Source organism: Rhipicephalus sanguineus, chromosome 2 (genome assembly GCF_013339695.2).
Source record: "Rhipicephalus sanguineus isolate Rsan-2018 chromosome 2, BIME_Rsan_1.4, whole genome shotgun sequence".
In the NCBI taxonomy this organism is placed as follows: domain Eukaryota; kingdom Metazoa; phylum Arthropoda; class Arachnida; order Ixodida; family Ixodidae; genus Rhipicephalus; species Rhipicephalus sanguineus.
In genome coordinates this window covers 45,195,477-45,219,233 of record NC_051177.1, presented here as the reverse complement: position 1 = coordinate 45,219,233, position 23,757 = coordinate 45,195,477, and the positions used below count along the sequence as shown (strand labels likewise).

General features: G+C 48.3%; 1 protein-coding gene across 1 annotated transcript in view; it reads right to left on the bottom strand.

Moving 5' to 3' along the window:
- Window positions 1-381: 381 nt before the first annotated feature.
- LOC119382849 (leucine-rich repeat-containing protein 24) overlaps window positions 382-23,757 on the bottom strand; it is a 266,364-nt gene continuing 242,988 nt past the window's right edge. Inside the window, exons 3-6 of the mRNA XM_037650727.2 lie at window positions 9,169-9,461; window positions 7,868-8,320; window positions 6,675-6,925; window positions 382-2,514 (exon numbers count right to left, since the gene is read on the bottom strand). Coding sequence (XP_037506655.1) covers window positions 1,638-2,514; window positions 6,675-6,925; window positions 7,868-8,320; window positions 9,169-9,390 — 1,803 coding nt within the window. The 5' untranslated portion in view covers window positions 9,391-9,461 and the 3' untranslated portion in view covers window positions 382-1,637. The remainder of the gene's footprint in view (window positions 2,515-6,674; window positions 6,926-7,867; window positions 8,321-9,168; window positions 9,462-23,757) is intronic.

The following is a 23,757-nucleotide window of genomic DNA, read 5'->3' as shown; positions in this document are numbered from 1 at the left end:
CGTCATGAAATGGGAAAAGTGACTATTTGATGAAGGACACAAAGTTATCAACAGGAATGTTACGAAAATACTATGACGTCGTATCATATTCAGAGACGAGTTATCCGAGACGTGAAGATGTGACACCATCGTGACATATGACTACGTAATCACATGGCATCAGTTCGTTGTCAGGGTTCTGCCCATGGTGGGTGGCTCACCGCCGCCCATCGTAGACTATACGACACTGCTTGGGATGTAAAAACAGCGCAAAATATAGACAAGGACAGAGGAAGAGACCAACTAGCCCAACTTTCGCTATTATACGACACTGTATACTACACGTGACTTTCTATGTTCTGTATACTATATCGTGCTGGAGGCCACACAATACGACGTGCGTCTGGCACAACAGCTTTATTGGCGTTCAATTTGAGGCCTTCGGAAGTTTCACTGTCACAACAAACATTTGGTAATAAATATGTACAAGGGCGCTTATCTTCACACGAAATAATATATATATAAGTGTATGTATAAGGATTCACCGAAGTGTTCTCGTGGACACTGAAGCAAAGTTCACCACGCGACTCACTTCGAGGCGTCACATTTGTTGTTCAGCTTGTCGCCACTTTGTTCTGGTATGCGTTAGCTATTTGCAGCCTTGGCGTGAACGCGTGCGTTAGCGGCGTTTTGTGGACGGGCAAGCGCTGTGTACGCGTTAGTCCCAAAATGACTCGCTTATTGTCTTTCTAGTTACAGCTCGCCACATCTGGAGGGCATGTTAGGAACCGTGTTCAGTGAACCACAAGTCACTAGGATTCATCACTCGCTCGCAAACGAGTCTTGCGTCTGTAAAACACACACAGTTGTTTCACGAAAGTGTCAAACACGCAGTCAGTTTTCCTTTTTCCACTTTTTGAAGATCAGTCACTCATAAATTAGAATTCGTTGCAAACATCACAAAACCATTTTTTTTTTCTTTTAAGTTTTCGAAAGTTGAAACGCAAAGCACTCGCGAAGGATCGCACAAGTCAGGTATATTCCACTACTGCACTGAATTGCCGTTGCACACGAAACGGAAGGAACACAGGATACGGAAACAAACACGGGGGAGATATCGCGGGCACCACTACGGACTTGTGAACGCTGTACACACAACGTGAGAGAGAAGTTCTTCCGAGTAAGCCGACAACGTTTTCCAAGCGCTGGAGCTTAGTCACGTGGTTTGTCATACTTTTGCGAAGTGTTCTTTTTTTCGACCATAGCCGCTGGCCCTGCCACTTCCCTCGCGTAGTGAAAAATAGACCTCTACACCATTTTGGCAGCAGTTTGTTGTCACAAAAATGTTCCACCTTTCGAGCATCACTGCTGAGTGGCTGGCTTCCTGTCTTATAAGAGTGACGATGCCGGCTCGTTCCACGTAAGACGCGCAGCGTTATTCGTAAGACGCCGTTCTTGATAGCTTCTTCCGTCGCTTCTTATTCCCGCACTGCGTTTCATTCCCGATGGTACCGCGGGACCTAAACAGGGGTGCGCTTGACGTTCAAGACAACTTCCCGCCTTGCGAAAAAAAAAAAAAAAAGCTTGCCGGCGTGCGATATCTTGCGCTTCGTGGTTAGCGGTTTTTCCAAGCTGACCCTACAACACCTCGACTTCGTTCACACTTCGGTACCTTCGTAGTTTCCCTCACCGTACCCTTCGTCGGGAGAGTAACGGGTGTCTCCACCGACCGCCACGCAGGCTGCTACCGGAGGCGCGGCTACCGGGTTGCGCTTCCAAGATGACGCCGTGGGTTCGACTACCCTCCATTGCGCGGCCGCCGCTGACGGCTCCGGCGGCGAGTACAGGCCGTGCCTGTGAGGTGGTTCGGGTGGCTCTTCGAGGTACCGGTCGCGGAGCGCGAATTGGCCGTAGCAGGGGTCAGCGGGGTTGACGTAGCCGTTGCCCACGGGACCGTACCCGTTCGGCTGCCTGGAATAGTCGAGTCCCGCGCCACTCTTGCCGTGAACCAGGTCAGGCGTCGTCCTGTCTCCGGGCGACTGCGCGGAGCCGTCCTGCGGCGACTGCTGCTGCATAGCGGCCAGCTGGGCCGCTTTGGTGTCGTTCGGCGTTGCCACTTCGACCAGGTCTGCCTTGCGCGCCAGCTGCTTGAGCATGCCCGGAAACTTGGCCCTAGAGGCAGCCAGAGCCCTCTGCCGGGCCACAACGAAGCACAGTATGAGAGCCAGTATGACCAGCGCCAGGAAGCTGGCCAGCACGATGACCACCTTGTGAGTCCGCGAAAGGCCGCTGGCCACCGGTGGTGCCTGCACCACGGCCAGCGTCGTGTTGGCGGCCCGGAGGCCGGCGCGGTTCTCGGCGACGCAAATGTAGACGCCCGCGTCATAGGGGCCCGCGTGAGCCACGGACAGCCAGCTCAGCTGGAACGGCCCGCTCTGCTCACGCTGCACCTGAAAACGGGTCGAGTCCAAGTCCGGGCCCGATGCGCCGTCCGTCGAGTTCCAGGCGTTGGCAGCCCAGTCAGCCGCCTCCCATCTGGATGAGGAAGGAAGTGTAGGATACAATTAGTGATGAAGAGAGCACTTTGGTTTTCTTGAAAAGAAAAAGAAAGAAAGAAAGAAAGAAAGAAAGAAAGAAAGAAAGAAAGAAAGAAAGAAAGAAAGAAAGAAAGAAAGAAAGAAAGAAAGAAGGAAGGAAAGAAAGAAAGAAAGAAAGAAAGAAAGAAAGAAAGAAAGAAAGAAGGAAGGAAAGAAAGAAAGAAAGAAAGAAAGAAAGAAAGAAAGAAAGAAAGAAAGAAAGAAAGAAAGAAAGAAAGAAAGAAAGAAAGAAAGAAAGAAAGAAAGAAAGAAAGAAAGAAAGAAAGAAAGAAAGAAAGAAAGAAAGAAAGAAAGAAAGAAAGACTTCAGGAGACACTAGTCTACAGCCCAGCCCACGACTGAGTAAATATTTTAATTGCAGAGGCGAGAAAAGGAACCTACCAAGCTACTTTTATTGCAAAATACCAGGTCTGAGGGCAGAATGCATCCGATTACAGACACACAGAGACTACAGAGACTACACACATTTTTAAAGCTATCTCCTTGCTTGACGACCCACCGTAGAGGCAGACGCCATTAGTTATAATGAATGTTAGGTGCACATATTCCGCAACGTTTGATTATCGGCGAACGTGGAGCCTAGAAGGCAAAAGAAGTACAGCCATGATGGGCTCGGTGCTTAATATAGCTTTTCTATTAATCCGAATCATGTTAGAGGAAAGTCCCTTAATCGTGGCATTAAACGGCAATAATTACGGAAGCAAAACGTGAGCCATCTCTTGTTTAACGCACGGCTACATTTTTTTCGTCTAACGCCGAGTGGAGCCCCACAGCATTATTCAATTAGAAACTGTGCTTCTCGCGCTACTACTAAAACTATCGAAAAGTATAAAACAAGATCGAACTCTTAGTTTCATCGCGGAAGTTCATTTATTTCGGCTAAAGTGATTATCCGATCTGTACGACTTAAAACCTCTTAGCGCGTGGACGGCGGGTGTGTGTTAAATGCTTTATTGTTTCCAGGTTTAATATCTTGCGAACCATATATACGTACAAATATATACAGACACAGAGTCATAGTTTCCGGGTGGTAGAAAGAAAAAGGAAGTACGCAAAGCGAGAACGTTCACTTATATCACAAAAGCGAAAAAAAAATTAAGTTTGAATAAATTGCGTGCACTTAGAAAGCTTTTCAAACTGTCAGCATTTTTTTTTTCTCTTTACATTGTGACCACTAGAGCGTAAAAAGAAAGGCAATTATGAACACACGAACAACGTCACCAGCGGCATAGAGCGGGACGTGACACGTGCAGAAAAAGGCCAGCGCCTAACGTGGACTCGTTTAGGCAGCGCAGCTTGCGAGGATTGCGAAGAGGCGTTTCAGTGTCTATGCGCTTCGAAATTGAAGTTCTTGCAGGTATGGAAGTGATGATGGAATGAACCTTTGGCACTTTGAGCGTTTCTATCTATCTATCTATCTATCTATCTATCTATCTATCTATCTAGCCGCCTACGTCTGGGTGCTCTCATGATCGCCTCCTTAACTTGGTGTCGACCAAAATTGGCATGAGAGGGCAAGAAGATTTGACGAACATGACTGTCCCGTCATGACATGAATAACATGAAAATCCTGTCGCGTACGTCGTCAAACCCTTTCCTCCAGACACGTGTAGCACATACCCGTTTACCAAGGGCCGCGGTGTACGGTTTTGCGCCACGGGTGTTTGACAGTTTATATCTACCAAGGAACGCCGAGAACAGACATTGGTAATTTAAATACAAGATCGTTAAGAAAAACCGACATCAGAAGCCTTGACCGGACGAATTGAAAGAATAAAAATTAGGATCGCAGCAGGAATCGAACCCAAGCATGCTGCGTGGCAATCGGGTATTCTACCACAGAGCCTCGCCAGGTCTATAAACTGGCTTGGAAAAACAGCCTATGCAGGCTTAATGTCGGTGCAACGTCAGTTGTGGTTGCGGTGCTGGCTATATAAGCTTAGAAGAAAGCAATAACCAGTACATACGTACTACTACGATACAGGCGTCATATCAGATTAACGTCTGTGGTTCTAGTGTTGGCTCCGCTTTTATAGCACTCTAATAAACATTACATTTGTATTCCTATGATTCAGCAAGCTGTATTGAAGCATTGCTCGACCCGAAAGTTACTTATGATATTCCCATGATTGCACCATAAAGTGCACTTAGTTTCGATAATACAGACGTATGTACTCTAACGTGAGAGTCGACGTTACGTTGCCCCATAAGTTACCCTGTAAATGCCATTGCTGTCGACGTGCCTGGTAAGGCCACGATGTGCACATATCTACTATACTGACAAAAACACGTCGATTCACCTCGTAACGCTTGGCGCAAAGCCATAAAGTACAGCATAGAAGTACTCGCTGACTGCTTCGCATGAAACCGATTCCCACAACGCGTGGTATCTGCCGAATTTTTATTCTTATTATTTGATCTAGACTACTTTGTTCGATTCGTTTTTCTCTCAACATCGATATAAACAACAGTGTGCTTTCCCTGAGCGCCAGACGAGCATCAGTGTGCTTTCCCTGGGTTCTGCTGAGCGCCAGATGAGCATGTTCACGTTCAATCAGTATAAAAAGTCACGCCGTCCAACGTAATCTGTTAAACACGCAAACCCGTTTAGAGAGAAGGCGCTTAATCTTGAGCCTATAGCCGTGAGCTGTCGGCTTAGCCGAGCCTGGCGTGCCAATCTGGTGATGGGGAAGCTGAGGACAAAAGCATGGCGAGCGAAGCTAGAGAAGGGAAACCTGTCACAAGGACAGCCTGAGCGTTATCCGGTTACCTTATATCTTTGTGTTAGCCCGTTCCAGCGACCCCCGGCAACAGACGTCTGTTCTGCTAGAAATGCTGCCAAATATGCTCTGCATTTACTGAACACAGGACAGCTAAAAAAACAACAAATAATAGAAGACAAGGCATTACGAGAGCTGTACTTATGTTATTTTGCATTCGCCCTACTTGCTCTATTACTCATACACGTACCATCAATAGACTGGCCAGACAGCACTATCTTTGGAGTTTCCTATACAGGTAGTTGCCATGACAACCTGCGCTTGCGGTTAATTGCGGCGCGCACAACCCACGCTGCACCCGATGGTTAGATCCTATGGATAAATTAAGCTGCACTATTGAAATACCATAAAACTAGCATTTCGTAACTGATTACAGCTCAGATTCGACACGAACGCCTTCGGCGGTATTTTTTATCCTTGTATTGTCTACCTAAGTTCCCATGAAATACTTCTTTTGGTTGTACAAAGTGGATCATTCGTACCACTTACACTAGTTTCAATGGTAATTGCTCTAATTCAATGGCTCTTCCATTCAAAGTCAACTAGAATGAAATTTCGATTTGTTTAGGTTGGTGAAAAGTGAGCACAAAAAGTGCGAAGCTATCACGACAAAACTGTATGGGCTGGTAGTGTTAGTTTTCTCATGAACAGCCTGTGAAAAGCACCTCAGCAAAGTACGTGTGCCCCTAGCGGTTGGAGAATGCATAGCGAATCTCAGCGCGATTACGTCCTCCGAGATTAGTGTCACGAGCAACAAGCGACACTCTTGTTTCTCTTCCAAGCACTCCCGGTCGGGCACTCACTTCCGGCTTTCCGAGTATTCATAAAAAGTCTTCTAAAGAATGAAAGTCGATTATTCTGGTTCAAGTTAAGAGGTGCATATTGGACACCTACGATATCGGAGCATAACTTTACTTAACATAAGGTTCAGCTCAAATAACTGTGAGGATAATTAATGTAAACTAATCAATTCAGTCAGCGCCCTCTAGAATATTTTTCTAGGTGGCATTGATTCAGTCCACTGAAAGGAGGAGGAGGAATCAACTTCATGGATACGAAATGAGAGTGGTAAAGGAATGTGAGCGGCTGGGATCGTTGCGTCACCTGGTGGAGCAGATCTCAACCACCCGCGTCTTTGTACGTGGCCTCCGAGATCCGCTTCGGCAGCGCGCGAAACAGAAAGCTAACCCAAGGAATACACACGAACGCCCACGTGCGAGTGCCGCTACTAGGCACCGAAGTAAAGAATTAGGGTCGCTTCCAGGTTGTTGTTTTTTTTTTTGTTTTTTCGTTGTCGCTGTGGGTGAAGCGTACGAACCTGAGCACAGCGGGCGGGTCTGCGCGGACTCGGCAGACGAGCGTGGCGTTGCGTCCTTCCTGGACGCTGACCAGAGAATCGGCGTGCACCTGCGGCGGGCACGCGAACTGCTCGAGCGAGAGCTCGTCCCACGAGGCCGACTCGAGCCGCGGTGGGCCCGCGCAGCGCGGCGGCTCTCCCAGCGGGATGTTGCGGGTGCGCATCCATCGTCGCAGGCTGCTCAGCCGGCAGTCGCATTGCCATGGATTGCCCTGCGTGGGACAAGTAATTGCTGACGTCAAGTAGGCACCAGAGGTCACATACTGACCGAATGGTGTAAACACAACCTGACGTACTGCGTACAGCCGCTCTACACTCACAGAAAAGGTCGAGTAAAAGGGGCGTCTTTTTGTTCCCCAACAATAATAGGCCATCTGTCTCGCTTGCGTTTCCTTTCTTTAAAACTCGGCGCTGGCCACTTTCCTACCAAGAATGCTATGTCACGCTGATAGCGCACATGCCGTTTGTGACCAGAAAGTGCCGGGTGCGCGGCGATAATGCGAGGAAACGCAGGCTAAATAAATTACGATTATTGTTGTGGGACAAAAAGTCGCCCTTTTTACTCCATCTTTTCTGTGAGTGTACGTACCGCTTTACCAGTCTTCTTCTATACAGCAACAAACAGGCAAAACTACGAGTAGATGGAGCACCAAACCGTTTAGTCGATGTTATAAAAGATGGATGTTCTGCAGGAACTGGATGTTGCGGAAACGCGCTATGTTTCGGACTAAATATTGTTCGCGCTAATGAAAAATGTAGAGGGACAGTGGAAGCGGTGTATGATGCAGTGCTAATTTTATAGGTACCCGGGAACACCGTAACACAAATTACATGCGCTAAGAAACACCACTATAGATCCTTACTAACTATAGCGCGGTCAATTTGGCTATTGTTATGCATGTATAGATATGCCTCGAGTTTGGCTGAGTGCCAGCTGGTAGCCTTCGAAAGCCTCAGCTTCGTGACACTTACGATCGTAGCAGTTAAATCCCAGTTCTACTTAGGGCTAAATTCAGTTAAGGCTCACTACAAACAAACAAGTCAATTCTCATGGTCTTGTATATATAGAGTGGAAGGAAAACTAAAGCTTATCGCTTTAAGTGGAGGTCACGAATGCCGTTCCATCCATACAGGTAAGACTACCAGTGCATTACCTGCAGGTGCAACGTTGACAGTCTTGGAAGGGGGGACACCGCTTGCGCCGGCAGCGTCGTGAGTCTATTGTAGTCGAGCAGCAAGAACTCGAGCGCCGGTAGGCCGTCCAGGGCGCCGGGCTCGATGGAGCGCAGTTGGCAGCGCGACAGGTGCAGGTACGTCAAGTGCTGGAGGCCCACGAAGCTGCCGTTGTCGAGCTGCGCGATCGGGTTCCCGCTGAGCTGCAGCCGGCGCAGGTGGGGCACACCCCGCAGCGCGGCGCTGGGCACGGCCGTGAGCAGGTTCCAGCTGAGGTCCAGCTCGACCAGGTTGGTGAGCTGCTGGAAGGCGTCCCGCGCCACGCGTCCTAGACGACACTGAGAGAGGAACACCCGCTGAAGGTCGACCAGGCCGCGCTCCTGGAACGTGCGGCCGGGCAGCGAATGGAAGTTGTTCCGCTCCAAGTGGATCACCTGCAACATGGTCCAATTGCAGTCACTTATAGGGGTACGACTACAGCTGGTCAATGCGGATGCACATTAAGAGATTTAAATGATGGGAATTTATTGGACAGAACAATTTCATATACTTATGAGGCCCGCCATATTCGGAAACACAGAATTAATTTTGACCACCTGGTGTTATTTAACGAGCATGTAAATTTAGGCAAACGAGTGCTCTTGCATAATGTGATACCAGGCTCCTCGATAACTTTCTTTATAGTTACAGAGAGGGTACATGCAATGTGACCAGTGACTGTTCAAATACCATGCCACAGCGACTATCAATGTGTACTTGCTGTACTTTCCATTCTCTTTTCCTTCTTCCATTATTTATCTTACGGAGCTGGGCCCGTATTCCCAAGAATATCTTATGCTGGAATTTTTCTTAAGATGAAGTTTCAGCCTGCCGGGCATATTATTAGTGGAGGCTTCTGGCCAATAGCAAAAAAGCGCTTACGAACGAAAAGCATTGTGAATTCGGCCTCCTGTCCTTACTCTACGACAAAGGGCTGGGTAGGTTCTTACACTGTTCGTAGCCTCGTTTATAGCAATGAATGGCTACGCCGCCCCTGTACAGAAGTGGTCGCAGCACTTCAGTGACACTCGGCTACAATTCTTAAAAAGCGCAGCACCTTCTTTAGCCGAGGAGCGGCGCTGAGCTGAGCTCGGTGAGATTGAGAAATATCTTCCAGACCGGGATCGTTTGCTAATGGGGTGGCTAGACTTAGTAGGCTAAGGTTATCAGTCACTTGCTAGATGCCACTTACCGCGTTGCGTGATATTAGCAAAATATGACTGTGCGCAATGTTCGCACTGACCTGTAGTCCCTGGGGCAGACCCACGGGCACGGAGAAGAGACCCTGGCTGACGCACTCGGCGGTGTGCTTGCCGCCTTTCCACTTGCAGGTGCAAGCGCTGGGACAGTGACCTGAAGAGGAGGAGGCCGCGCCGCTGCCCGATGGCGACTCGAGACCCGCGGCTGCCGCGGCACAAAGCAGCAGCGCCAGCGCAGCGCACCACATGGCTACTGCTGGAGACATCACGTGTGGCTCGCCGGTAAACACTGTCTTCCTTCCATCGTCACTCTACTCTCGCCGTGAGGGCGACACACCTGCGCAACACAGACACAATGACGTAAGTTTAGTCTCTCCTTGTCAGTTGCCTGGAGAGAACAGCAGGCTAATCCGTATCCAAACCTGAATCTATATACGGAATCTGCCCGGAAACACGCGACAATAAAGGCCCGCTATGCGAGGAACCCTCTCTGTAAGCAGAAAGGTGCATGGAGGCTTACAAAGAAGTTTTAACTGAAATTGAGGACGAAGTAGTGATTCATGGAAAGGAAAATGACAGGTGTAACCTTAAGGGACAAGAAGAGAGCAGAGTGGTTCAGGGAACAAACAGGTTCCAAGGACATCTTAGTCGAAATCAAGAAGAAGAAAATGGGCAACACATGGGGCAAAGGCCTCTCCCCATATGGTGAAAGATGGAGAGAGGCCTATGCCTTACAGTGGGCGCAGTCAGGCTGATGATGATTATGATGACGCGAGGAATAGCCAACGCTTTACCGAAATCAAATGTAGTGCCCCAATAAACAACACACCAACACCGGAGCAGCGGGAGTCTGCACTGCCCTGCTCGTAACCTGGACAGATCAAGCTTATCGTCAGAGCTCGCAAGATGGCAAAGGCCACAGGGGCCCTGGACTGAGGGCTCCACCTTCGCCGGGAGAATTTCTTTGGCATAATAAAGTATTTTCATTCATTCATTCATTCATTCATTCATTTCGTATCTCCGGTGGTGTATACGGCTAACAGAAGAGATGAAAACACTCTCACCACGCAGCTCCAGCACATATAGATGTTATACCCATAATGAAGAGTATCTGGGCCAAGGGCCAGCCAAAAAAAATAAAATAAATTTATTCAAAATTTATGCGTCCTGATATGTTTATGTCATAAAACAGCCCTGATAAAACATGCTGGATTCTGACATATCGATCATATTATTTGCACGTAGTAAACACGCAAAACTTACACAGATGTCACGCAGACATCCCTGCTCGCCGCATTATCACCCGCTCATTTTCTCTGGTCTTTTCTTCCAGTTCGGCCGTCCGACTACATCGAAAAATATAGGACTATATTACTTAAGGTTGAAATGGATCTGCTATTCGGAAAGTGCCCCGAAAGTTGCAAAAAACACGAAAACGCCAAACCTCAGACTTACTTCTTGCACTGCATTCGCAACTTCGTACGCATGCCTTCCCCAACTTACTTGCACCAAAGAAAAATAGCAAGGAAAGCAGCTGTTGACTCCTGTCCTCGTTCGCGTTGCTGTATAGCCATAGGTGTGCGCGCAGGGGGGCAGGGGGGGCGGCCCCGCCCCTTATCAACTAAGAGGGGGGGGGGGGCGAAATCTGCCCCGTACATTGACCCTTCTAGTAACCTAAGAGGCTGGGGGGGGGCGCAAAATCTGCCCCATACATTCACTTAGAAGGGGGGGGGGGGCGCTGCGATGACCCTTTGCACCCCTGATGGGGAACCCTGCGCACGCCTATGTGTATAGCGCTTCCAAATCAATGAAACCAGATACAGAATATTCACACACGTCTTTATTTTGCCCAAGTCATTGTATAGCGCGTTCATCATAAAGACACCACTGTCACATTCGTTATCGCTTACTGAAATTCGCCCCAGTCGTTCACAGACATTTTGCAAGAAACCGCGACTCTGTACACAGGCCAGGAGGTTGGCACGCTCTTATCGACCCGCCAGCGCGGCCGGACAACGTCGTTTATATTATCGCGCAAAGGCACGTCCAACGCCGTACCACAGCCCTGTCGCAAACGCACGTACACCCCGGACGGCGCAGGCTTGCCTGCGAAAGTCGCCCTATCTCCTTGTCAATCGAAATCACCGCAGCGCGGCGGCAGCGGCGGTGTGTGTGTGTGTGACCCCTGGTGTTATTGCATGCACGGTAGGCCTGCAGTGGCATAGACGTTCTCCGCGGCCTGACAGCGGCAGTAGAAGCAGCGGCAAGACACGTGAGGCGCATGGATGTGAGAAGAATGGAGATGCGCCGACAGGGAGGTAGCGCACGAGGCTCGCGGGTCTCCTTTCCAAGCCTGACACACAATGGCAATCGCTCATGGCTGGGCTAAAAGGGTGGAGGCAGCCGCAAGCGCCCGTCGCTGCCCCCTCACATCATCATCGCGAGCGTTGTGGGCGCATCCGAGCGCCGCGCGAGTGTTTACGGCTTTCTCGCTAAATGGGCTAAATGGGTGCAGCGCTGAGTTGGCGCGAGCTACAGGGAGGCCGCATGCGCGACGCCCGTATGCGTCCGCAGGTAACTGACGAAGCAAACTTAGGGCTCTACAAGATCATGGCACAAATGTAACTCGACTTAATACTTGAGCCAAGAGGAAAGAGAAAAGGAGAGAAAGGGAGAGAACTGGCAAAGGAAAGGCAATGAGATAACCCAGGTCGCACATGGTTTGCTGCTCCATACAATGTACCAAGATCACGCCTAACCTTAGGAACCTGGAAACGATAGCTCTCACAGCAGAAGAATAGTTCTTTATTATTTAAGTACGAACGTCTGTTTGAAAATAGCGATGGCGATATTATGCGCAGCGATTCGCGGTCTTTGTTTTGTCGATGTTATTGCTTTTGTTTATTATTCATTGCTTACTATTGTGTATTTGAAAGTAAATGTGTACTTGAAACTGAATGTAGTTGGCATACAAACTATTTTTTTTTCGCATCGTACATTTTATTCCGTTTACTTTAAGCGAATTCGCATATCCCTATAGGTGAAACTGAGACGCCGGAGGTCTTATACCTTATCCTGTTGTACTTCATTTAAATATATTTACCTGCAGAATGTTCAGAGGCATCTTGGAAGCACCTTTGGCCTCCTAATGGGTTTCTCCTGTTCCATGCATAATATGGTCACATATGTCCAACTGACAACGGCTCAGTAAAAGTTCTATATAGGGATTCACAGATCTTGTACGACATCACGGTCAATGCGTCTTTTACAGAGTTATTTGCCAACAAACTGTCTATTGACCACAGAACTTCCCAGCGAGAAATCAGTCAGCGCCGCTCTTTTCACGCTGGTCAGTCTTTAGAATGCGTGCTCGAAGGAACTAGAAAAGCCCCTTACATGTGCTTCTGTATACAAAAAGAGTGTTTTCCTATAAATAAGATATTTTTGCATTTGCTTGCAGCAACAAGAAACATCGTCTACGCCCATTAGAAAGACCTGTAGATAGTTCATAGGACTAGATGAACGAATGTCTCAGGCGTTTTTTAGTTAATTGGAATAAAATAGTGCTGTCCAAATTAAACGGTCTGCGCATACGCAAACTGCTGGCGACAGCTAGCGGGCGAAGTGAAAACCAGTGGGTGGACAGTGAGACCAGAATTCTTGACACTACGATTTCGAGAGCTCCCCTAAGGTATTTCAGTTTCTTCGTCAAATATCTTGTGGGATACCGTTGCCATAGGGGTTCTGTACTTGTACCAGTCAAGCTAAATATCATCACGACCTGGTTGTGATCAAGCCGCTATTTCCTCAGTCCTTCACGTGCACGAGCTAATACGAACAACCAGAAAACCGAAAAAGATCGGCAGCCGATTGACTCTCGGTCGCTAGTACTGCTTAGCGACTGCGGCCTCCGATTCTGACTGCCGCTCCGGCAATGGAACACGATGCATTCATTTAACGACACGTGCTTTAAGGAAAGGAAGGGTTCAGCTGGCGAGAGAGGAGAGTCGCATCCGACGGTTTCTCAACCGGGACACCGCAGAACCCGCCGGCACTGCGGGAGAAGTACGTGCGGGAGCTGCAGTGCAGCACGCCTGCTGCGGACGCTATCGCGATATACGCGAGCGTCGACAGACGCACGGTGCGTCGGTTGCCGGTGTGGAGGCGACACCAGCGGAGCCGCAGGCTGGCCGGCGGCGAGCTAGACGTCGTCTCCTCACGCTGCGCGGTCGCCCGCGGTGCGGCCGATAAGCCACTGCGTTCAACACAGGAAAGCAGGGGGCCTCTAATTAAACGCGACCCGCTAGCGCGTGGGCAAGCGGTTCTAACCGCGGCTGGCCTCCAAAGTAAGCGGCGATAAGAGTTTGAACACCGCCGCGCCCCACGGCCTGCACCCTGCCTGCCTTTGTGCGTGCGTTTGTGCCAGAGTCTTGCGCTTGGGCGAGAATAAAGGAGGCCGACCGTGTGTACTTCTCGACATTCACGGGCTGCAGCTCTAATGCCTCCCCCTTCTTTAACCCTACCCTTCCTAGCCAGCGCTCGTTTGCGTGCGAACGAAATCACGGGCCTCAGCGAGGGACAATCTGCGCGCAAGCGCATGGCAGCAGCGTTTGTCGAGGCACCGGGAACAACGGCATGACTCTTTTGCGCTGAAAAGAAAAGGGCACTCTACGACGCGCGCCCTTTGTGCGAGCTAGCCGAGTTTTCATATCCGATCTAGTTTACAACACGTGCGCTTCAAGTGCCATATCTGCAGCGCCGGCCGTCGCTGGCGCCTCGGGCCGGCCATGTGGTGTTGTTCTGCGCTGTCTTTCTCTGATGCACTGCACGTGCTGGCGCGATTTCAAGGCACGGCGGTCGCAGCAATATGAGTGCTCACGCCGCTTAGTTGTGGTAGAGGGTCATTCAGGTTTGTAAAATACATAGTTAGAAAGGTTGATTTCAGAACGGCGAGGCAGTTAGACATTCTGTTAATGTGAACGAGGGTGCATGTTGTCATATCTGGAATCTCCAAATTTAAAAAAAAAAACAAAGACCATGTATAATTGTACATAATTTACGGATATAAACATAACGACTTATTTGCATGCAGTCGGCCACTCCATGCAATTAAATTAAGGTTAAAAAATATTCACTTGAAAGAAATCTTAATTTCCGCCGCAGCGTCGTTGACGACTATACTATATCGTTGAAATATATTGATCGTGAATTGTATATCTGATGTAATATTGCACGTAGTCAATGTTCCTCGAGAATTAACGCTACTGTCGGTCGTGCCTATATACGCAATTTTGTGAGTATTCCTATTTTTTTCACTTTTAGATTCACTTTTGCACTCCTGTGATCGCCCATGTCAGCTCGGTAATGATCTATATCCGTTTCTAACTCCAGCTGATGCAGCGCCAGTAGAAACCGTTCCCAGACGACGTAGTGAACTATGCGGCAGGGGCCTGGTGGTCTGCCGGCATCACAGCAAGCGGTATACGATCTCTGACCTTCTGACAAAGTGTAACGGCCCTTCGCATGTCTACGACGTCTCCCAATCCCAAGATACTGGACCCACGACACATGTGACAGCCATGCACAAGCGATGTCCCCGAGGTCGTGGCGCCCCGGACACCGAAACGACGCCGCTTCGGGGACGTAGCCAGCCCGCTTGCATTACTTTAGGAACTCAAATCGTGACGCCCCATTTCACGGCTCCGACTGGACACGACGGGCGTGTAGGAACGTTCTCGTCACGCTTCTTCGGTGACTGTGACGGGTAACGTGTAACCGACGGACGACGCGCAGGAGGGACAGGACCGTGACTCTCTCGTGTAGAAAAAAAGCGTGCGTCATCCGCCATCGCTCGTCCGTGAACTTGTTAATGCGGCCTGCGCAGGAAGGATTAACTGGCAGAGATGGATGCATCCAGTAGCGGAAGCCGTACCGGATGGAGTTCACGTCGACACGGGAGGTTGTGGTATATGCCGTACATACTCCGTTTCATACATCAAGTGCAACACTAAGGAATATGCGAGTAGTTCGGTCAGCACGATGTGTAAGTCCACGCATCTCGGGCCTGGATTTCGTCGTCATACACGTGGCCTCCGCTATTGGCTCCGACTGCGCGCTACCGGAACGAATCGCGGAGGCCCCGATAAGAAAACAAACAGACGCTAAGCAATGCAGAACAACTTATTCCAACCGTAGAAATAACGAGGTTTCTTTATTTCTAAGGCGCAATGGATCCTGATATATCACTCAGTCTAAAAATGAAAAACAAATTCACATTATGGGTGGTAAAATAATTGCAAATGCATCTATTGCAAGAAGTTTCGATGGCTTCCATAGCGTTGCACCTGACGTTTGAAACGAAATATAGTCGAAATATAAGCCTCGCAGAAGTCAATGAACGAGCGAGTGAGGTGTTTAACAGGCTCGGCCGTCGTTACACGAGGAACGTTCAATCTCGGCAAGCGTCTATAATGAGTAGGAGATACCATATGCAAAGCATTATTGTAACAGACGCTGAACAAACAACAGTCGCTGAGACGGCGGCATAGAACTATTATGAGCTACCCGGTCAATCATTTGTCATGCGCACTGTTTACTCACGCACGGTTCAGGAGCGACAGCTTTCTCTCTCTCTCTATGTGTGTGTGTGTGCGTGTGTGTGTGCGTGTGTGCGCGCGTGTGTGCGTGCGTGTGTGTGTGCGCGTGTGTTTGTGTGTGTGTGTGTGCGTGCGTGCGTGCGTGCGTGTGCGCGCGCGCGCGCGCGCGTGTGTGTGTGTGTGTGTGTGTGTGTGTGTGTGTGTGTGTGTGTGTGTGTGTGTGTGTGTGTGTGTGTGTGTGTGTGTGTGTGTGTGTGTGTGTGTGTGTGTGTGTGTGTGTGTGTGTTCGCTTGCTTGCTTGCTTGCTTAAACATCGATATATCATGTAGAGTTCCACCCCCTCGGAGCTGCTTATCGCTATTTGAAGGATTAATAATATCTGGGGTTAAACGTCCCAAAACCACCATATGATTATGAGAGACGCCGTAGTGGAGGGCTCCGGAAATTTTGACCACCTGGGGTTCTTTAACGTGCACCTAAATCTAAGTACACGGGCCTCAAACATTTTCGCCTCCATCGAAAATGGCTATTTGAAGGATTAAAATGCGCAGCTAGTATACACGAGGGGACAACACGTTCAGGCGCATTATTCTTACTGGTTTTGTATTTATTGTGCATTCCTATACTACGTATGTAAGAAGGGGATGAGGGGGGGGGTGGCATGCACTCGATTTGACTACGTCCTGCGCGCCCTACGTCAACTTGAGGTCACAATGCGGAAGACGAAAGGCGAAAAGTCTATAACAAGTACAGAAGCGGGTGCTACGATGCTTTCGCTTATAGAATACGTTAATTTCAAAGCGGAGCCAGGGAAACGTAAAGGGGACTCTCCTTCTCACTGATGGTACATTCGGCCAGTCCTTTTAGGGCGAACCGGAGGCTCTGAAAAATTTATGTAAATGGCACCTAAGCTTATACTACTAATATAGTCGGGCCAGTGCATAATAAGGAAGGAGGAACATGAGTTGCATACCTGCTTGTTCTCTTTGTAGAGATTTAAAGCTGCTGAATTCACCACTTTCAAGCACAGTCATAGCGCCCTAAAACGACCACCCGAGTGTGCTATTCATCAAATGCAACTTCAGTTAACGTTCTGTACGGCAGTAGGATTAGGAACATAGGACACTACAACAGTACACACGCACCGTCTCGTTTAAATGGTAGACGATTTGTAAAAAAAGAGAGAGCGAAGCGCTTATATTTACGCCAAACTGTTAGCCTGTGTATATAGCATGGCGGCTTTGCGCTTTCTTGCCCTTTTAGCTAAGTTCAACTTATCTTCTAGCAATTGAATACTTAGATTTTGGCAACAAGACCTGCACTCATGTAAAGAAAGACGAAAGACGCAGACAGGCGCTTAATTCCAACAACTCGATTTTGGAATCATTATACCCATATTTCTTTATGTGCATGCTCGTTATGCTTTCTAGTTATTCTCTTATGGCAGATCCGTCATTATTCATGCTACGGTAAGACTTCTTTAGAGTGGTATCAGAACTACTTGAATAAGAGTAAATCAGTAGTAATCACATTGCGATGATTCCAAAGCAGCAATGACACTATGATGCAGGGTCAAAAGTGTTCACTCATCTGTTTCCTACAACTCTGATGTCACAAGAAACAAACGTGTTCATGAGTATTGCGCTATAACCGGCGTAACTGGATTCCTATATCTGCAAAAGATTTTACGCGCAGTGCAACGCGCAAGAACAGACGCACCGAGATACGTCACCCGTTAGCTCTATAATGATGGCTATGAAAGTTTATTTCGCATAATTTTCTTGTCGTCAGTGTTATTGCATAGTTCATGCAGTCTCACTGTCGTATGCATCCGTGCCGTCAAGTGCAGCTGCAACGAATTCAGCAAAAAAAAAAATTTTTTTTTAATGCCCTCAGACAGAATTTGTTCTCACCCTTGATTAGGAGTTGTGGTGGTGGGAGTTGTCGCGGTTTCTTCAAGCAGCCGGACTGAATGACTGTGACTGCTGGCAGACAATGCTGCTGTGTAGTACTAGGACGACGTTACCAGTTATGACTGTTTTTTTTTTTGTCCCCTGCTGTCGTCCCAAATTCTTTTTCTTCTCTCTCATTATTTTAGATCCCCTTTCCCCTTCAAAAATACAGGGTAGAAAACCTAAGGCTTCCTCTGTTTAATCTCCCAGCCTTTCTTTATCTTTCTCTCTAGGCGTGCCCCTTAAATTGCCCCTTAAAGGCAATTTTTTTTACTGTTGTTGAACTTAGGGCGGCCGGCTAACTGACAACTACGCTTGCAAATAAATAACGTTAAAATTTCGTTCGCTGATGCCGAAACTTGACAGAACGAAGCCTGTTTACTGGAGCTCTTGAATACATTAATTTTTAATGCTAGCGTGTTCGTTAACTGTAAAAGAGAGCAATAATTTATTATATGCAAAGAAGTAAAAGCGCATACTTTGTTAGTCAAATAACTTCCATGTACGCCCTTTCTCAAGCACTAATTTGCTCAATACTGGCATAGCGATCGCATACAGCACAGCTCACGGCCTGTAAGTGCGAAGTGGAGAGGGCAAAACTAAGAAGGGACGCGTTGATTGCTTCGGGGAAAAAAAATATAGAAGAAACGCAATGGTGAACGGCCCTCCTTTCTAGTAGCCACGCGGTGTGGCACTACATAAAGCAGCGCTCATAACGGACCGGGTGATTAGGTTCTCATAATCAGGTTTTCTCCAGTTGTGTCATTACAAGAGGGACTAAATTGCCCATCCAAATCGCCGCTAACGCAAGTTTGTCGTTTGCGCAATCCTTCTCTACTATGAAGCGCCGGCGCGCAGCCACTGCATAAAAGAGAAATCACCGTTTGCGCGCGACGAATTCATGCCTGGTAGGGGACAGAGCTGGGGAGAACAAAAAGCTGAAGAAAGCACGTGGTACTACTAGATTATTAATGCTCTCCATTAATCAGATATAAGGTTTTATTCTCTTTCCGCGCTCTCGGTGGTTTTTGCTACCAGCTAGAGGTGCGTACGTTGACTCGAAATAAAAAAAAAGTTACAAATGCGGAGTACTAATGTGGGCGTCGGAGTGCTCGTGTAGCCGAGTTCTGGAGCGGCTTGTATACGATGCGGTGTATTGGGCAAGCACGCTTTCTCCAATCATAACGACAGACGCACTTCGCGTCGCACGGCGCATTTGCGTAAGCATCATTGGCTTTATACAGGCACGTTCGGTACTTAAGAGAGAGAAAACGCGCGTTGATTTGGTATGACGCAAACAAAACCGGAGTAAGTGAAAGAAGTTTCCCGTTACAGATCCAGCATTAAGGCCTGGCTGATTGATCCAAGTTCAGATGGTCCGTTTGCGAAACCGAAGTGCTACACCGGACAATCGGCGTTTCTTTAAATTGCCGAAAATTGTTGGCAGGCTTTGGTGAAATCTGCTTGACATCACGCGATGAGTATGCCCGCAATTTGCCACGGAAAGATAAAACGACTACTCACAGCCTGCAAAAGGGTGCTCTCACGCGCAGAACCTTTGAAGACGTCGTTTTCCGCAGAGGGCACGCGGCATTTAGAGAGTGCAACGACTGCTGTTCGCCGCGGTGGGACATCACTGCTGACTCGAAGGTCGCGGGGCCGAATCCCGGCCGCGGCGGCCGCATTTCGATGGATACAAAATGCTGGAGGTTCGTGTGCTTACATTAAGGTGCACGTTAAGGAACCCCAACTGGTCGAAATTTCCGGTGCCCTCCACTACGGCGTCGCTCATAATCATTTCGTGGTTTCGGCACGTAAAACACCAACAGTTATAATCCCTTTGTGCGAGAAATGGTGCTGATCAACACATGATGACACGCCCCTGATATCAACACGTAGGAGGCTCGGGAGGAACATTTATCGGCTTTGTGCGCCAGGCAAAACTACACCTGCTGCTACATCGTCACCACTACTGATAACTATCACACTTTTCCAAAGATGCTCAAATATAAATCATACTCCGCAGGTTGCGGGCATTTACGCCTGTTTATAGGTAACTGGACGGCCCATTTCTGACTGAACTTTAGCATAGAACCTTGAACAGTGCGACCAGAACATATTTGACTCACAGCTCTCGATGATCACATGCGTGCAGATTTGATGAATTCAAATTCCTTAGAATTTCTCAATATTACAGTCGCATGCCGGGAAACCAAGGCTACAGTGGTGCTCCGTGCCGGGCAGGCAACCGGAAGCGCGTTTACATACGCCCTATATGCTGTCTCGTAATTTCCGGAATGCACCCCCTGCTTCATGTTACCTCGCTGTCTGTGCTGCCTGGCTCCCCGTTGCAGATAGGCGAGGAGCCACGGTTCCTAGCTCAAGTAATATCTGGGGTAATAATATCAAGAAGAGTACCATTTCCGCTCTACTTGGAGCCGCTTATCCTACACCAAAAATATATTCAATTCAATTCATTCAATTCAATTCAATTTTTACTCTGCATTTTCCTTTCAAACACTGCGTAAAGAAAATGCAAGGATAAGATCAAAAAGCTTCAAGTTTGACGGCAAGTTTCAAGATAAAAGCATGCGAGTCAGAACCTAATGTCATCTCGAAATGACAGGAAATGAGGAAAGGTAGAAGTGCGTTCTTGTTCGCGTTCCATTTGTTCATGAAAGAGGTAAAGCATATAGCTAAGGATGGAGCGGCGACAGAAGTGCATCGCTGTGCTGATGGCTGGCGACTTACAAGGGCGCAGCCTTCATATCACTCCTCGTGATACTATGGCCCACGTAACATTCTTCGGTTATTGATAGAGGTGCACGTTAAAGAACCCCAGGTGGCCGAAATTTCCGGAGCCCTCCACTAAGGCGCCCTTCATAACCATATTGTGGTTTTGGGACGTAAAGCTCTAACAATTATTATCCGTTATAGACAGCTCGCACGCGACGTCCCTGACGCAGGTTCTTAAAGGGACACTAAAGAGCAAAACGATTTTTCTCACATTAGTAAAGCAGTCTTTCACGATACCAAAAACACTTCGCTTGCTGCGAGAAGACGCTTAATAAGCGAGAAAACGCGCAAAAAGAAAATACAAGTGGCGACGCCACCTTGGAATTCCCGCACCATTTGCCGTGACGTCACATATTTTTGACGGCGCCTGCTTGGGCCTACGTAGTTCCTAATCGGTTAAATCGAAGTACATTGTCCTCTGAGGGGGCCAGGGACTTGACATGGCGAGTTTGTGGAAATTTCGTCGAGTCAGTGGCGCCAAAATACGTTAAATGCTCTTTGAAATCTTTTACGTCACGAATTACAAAGTTCGGCGCGAAATTTAAAAATGAAACTTTGAACTTGGTTTTCTCCTCTAATAATAAACCTGTGGTGCTGAAATAAACTACACAAGAGTTCTCTGAGCGCACTTTATCAATCTAAACCAATTCATTGTTTCTCTTTAGTGTCCCTTCAACGTACTCGTACTCCAACATGGCGTATTTGATGACGTCAAAGGAGCATAATCACGTGGCGGTAAACGTGCTGATAACGACGCCGGTGGAATGATTTTGGACTCTCTGCATGAATAACGAAAGAACCTGCACTCGACGTGCTGATATCTTTAAAGCGATATCAAATATTTCGCGCCCCACCATGTTAGTACCCCGACATGGCGGTTTCAGTGACGTCAGTGCAAGCCATCTATAGTAACCCAGGGATTTTCAAGGTTGGTTAGACTAAACTTTTCGAGTTTGGCATAACGTAAAAGTTGCAGCGCCATCTATACCTCTCGAGACTTACATGTATCCTCATATGAACTGCCTCCTCTAGTATGCTGGTTGACTACTCTTACTCAAGTAATTACGGCGCAAAAAAAAAAAAGAAGAACTCTCCCTCAATGCGCTGAACGACAGATATGCGTGATAAATCGTAGCGCCCTTTTTTGATAATGCAGTCCTATCTATTCCCCCCTTCCCAAGAATGTGGTTTGGTGCGCAGGCTTGGTCCGTCTCTCACCAGTATATAGTGCGTTTCTGTAAGCATTGCACTATATGGTGGTGGTGGTGGTTTGAAGAGGAAAATGCGCCTAATTTCTGCAGCCCGGTCGGGAGCACGGCGCAGCGTCTACACTATATGTCTCCAGAATCGACCCCTCGGGTCTACAGAGAGTCGATGCTTCCACCTAGTGTCAAAGCAAGGAAGACCGATCCCGGAGGCAATGTAATTCTTGTCACGTGGATCACGTGCTGAGAGTGTCGGCGACTAGCCGTCTTGCCTGGCAGGCACGTGATCGCCATGGCGGAAAATGTTTCGCAGGATATAATCACTTTCATTTATATCAGTAACACCAAGTAATGGCACGCGCAATGTGACAGCATCCCGGTGCAGCGTTCATGCCATAATTTATTTGGCTCTGCCCGTTCAGGTAACACGCGTCGAGATATATCGACGAAGCACACCCAGCGCTTTCCACGTCGATGTTACGAATAGAAGCAAAGTTTCGATGGTGTGCAGAGTTATACTGTCATGACTTCGAATCTGTGCGCACAGCCGCTCTTTCTGCTTTAAACATTGAATATTGAAAGCTCTCACTATAGCCGCCGTTTCTAGTATGAGGGAAAACGAAAAGAAGAAAAAAAAAGCGGGGGGATATGGGACTCGTGGTGCTACATTTAAATAAACGGGTCGTAAGCTTAGAGTCTCTTCTGGCTAACCGTATAGACAGCAGCTTATCTCGTTTAATCACGGTCGCCTGCACTCAATATCGCGTCAAGAATTTCCGGCGGCGACGTGAGACGAACGCGGATAGAAAGAATACAATGCTTCCTTAACTAAAGAAAAAAAGAGGAAAATCCTTTACTACCTATAACGGCCACGTAATAAAAAGCACACTCGCTGGGAAAAACTAAAATTCGACTGCGTTGGTTAAGTTTAAGTTAGGTTCGTTGAAAACGTTAAACACCCGATTAGGCGCAAGTATAGGTTCAAACCAAGCTCAGTTATCATTTTCTTATTCGTATAAACCCTTCAGTGCTGCTTCACAGAAGACGACGTGTGGCACCTCAGTTCCAAGAAAACTGTTTTGTTTCTTTAACAGCACGAAGCGGACGTAATTTTTTTGTTTTCTTCCCGTCTATATCTTCACACGTGGCCAGCTAAAAACCTGCTAGGCGTGAGCTAATGCCTTCTGGCAGCACAAGCGCGACTTAAAAATCGTCAGTTCCTTCTGTTCGGTCTCTCGTTTTCTTTTTCTCTCTCTCTTTCTCGCTTTCATTCTCAGCACCCTCACCGAGATAGCCCACGTATTCTCCTCTTATTTCCCGAGGCGACGCTTTTTTCTCTCGGCCTCCTTGTATGCACACTCCGTGACACAATCGCACGAGCTGCGAGCGGTGTTTCTTCTGAAAGAGAGAAAAAAAAAGGAAACTTTCTCCGTTTCTTTCTTTCTTTATCGCAACAAAGGAAAATCACTTCAGACTGCCACCGGTGCGCGAGTGCCTAATAAGGCCCCTGCGCCCTCATGAGAAGAAAAAAAAAAAAACAGAAGAAGCCGTGAGTCCCCCAACCAAGCAAGTCCATTAAACTCAGCGGGTCCTGCCCAGTGAAGCGTAGAGCAGTTGAGCTGCAGCACGGTTCCTTCTCTGCCGGCGCGAAAAACTCTCCGCGAGCTCTCAGACCAAGTCCGCGCGGCCCTCCTTCAAGCTTCCACCGCTATCGGTGCCGCTATACTGTTGAAGTTGCCGTCGCTGTATGCTGCTCTGTCCCTCCTCGCACTGGTTGATACTGCTGCCGGTTCTTTTAAAGAGAGCCGAGTTCCTTCGCTTTCGAGTGAACCGAGGGCCCGCAGTCTCTCTTACACGAGGCCAGCAAGAGTTGGAACGCGGTGTTGTCCCGCGCTCAGCGAGCAGAGCCCGTTTCGCTTCGGCGAGCTTCAGCCGCGGCACTGTCGTCAGCGGGCGAGGATTGTCGCTCCCCACTCCAGCCGCCAAAGCAATCCCTGCGCGCGCTCTCTAAGCAGGCTAATGGGGATAGCGCAGTCACTATACACGCTGCGTTGTTTAACTCACGGCCGTGACTGATTCGGCTG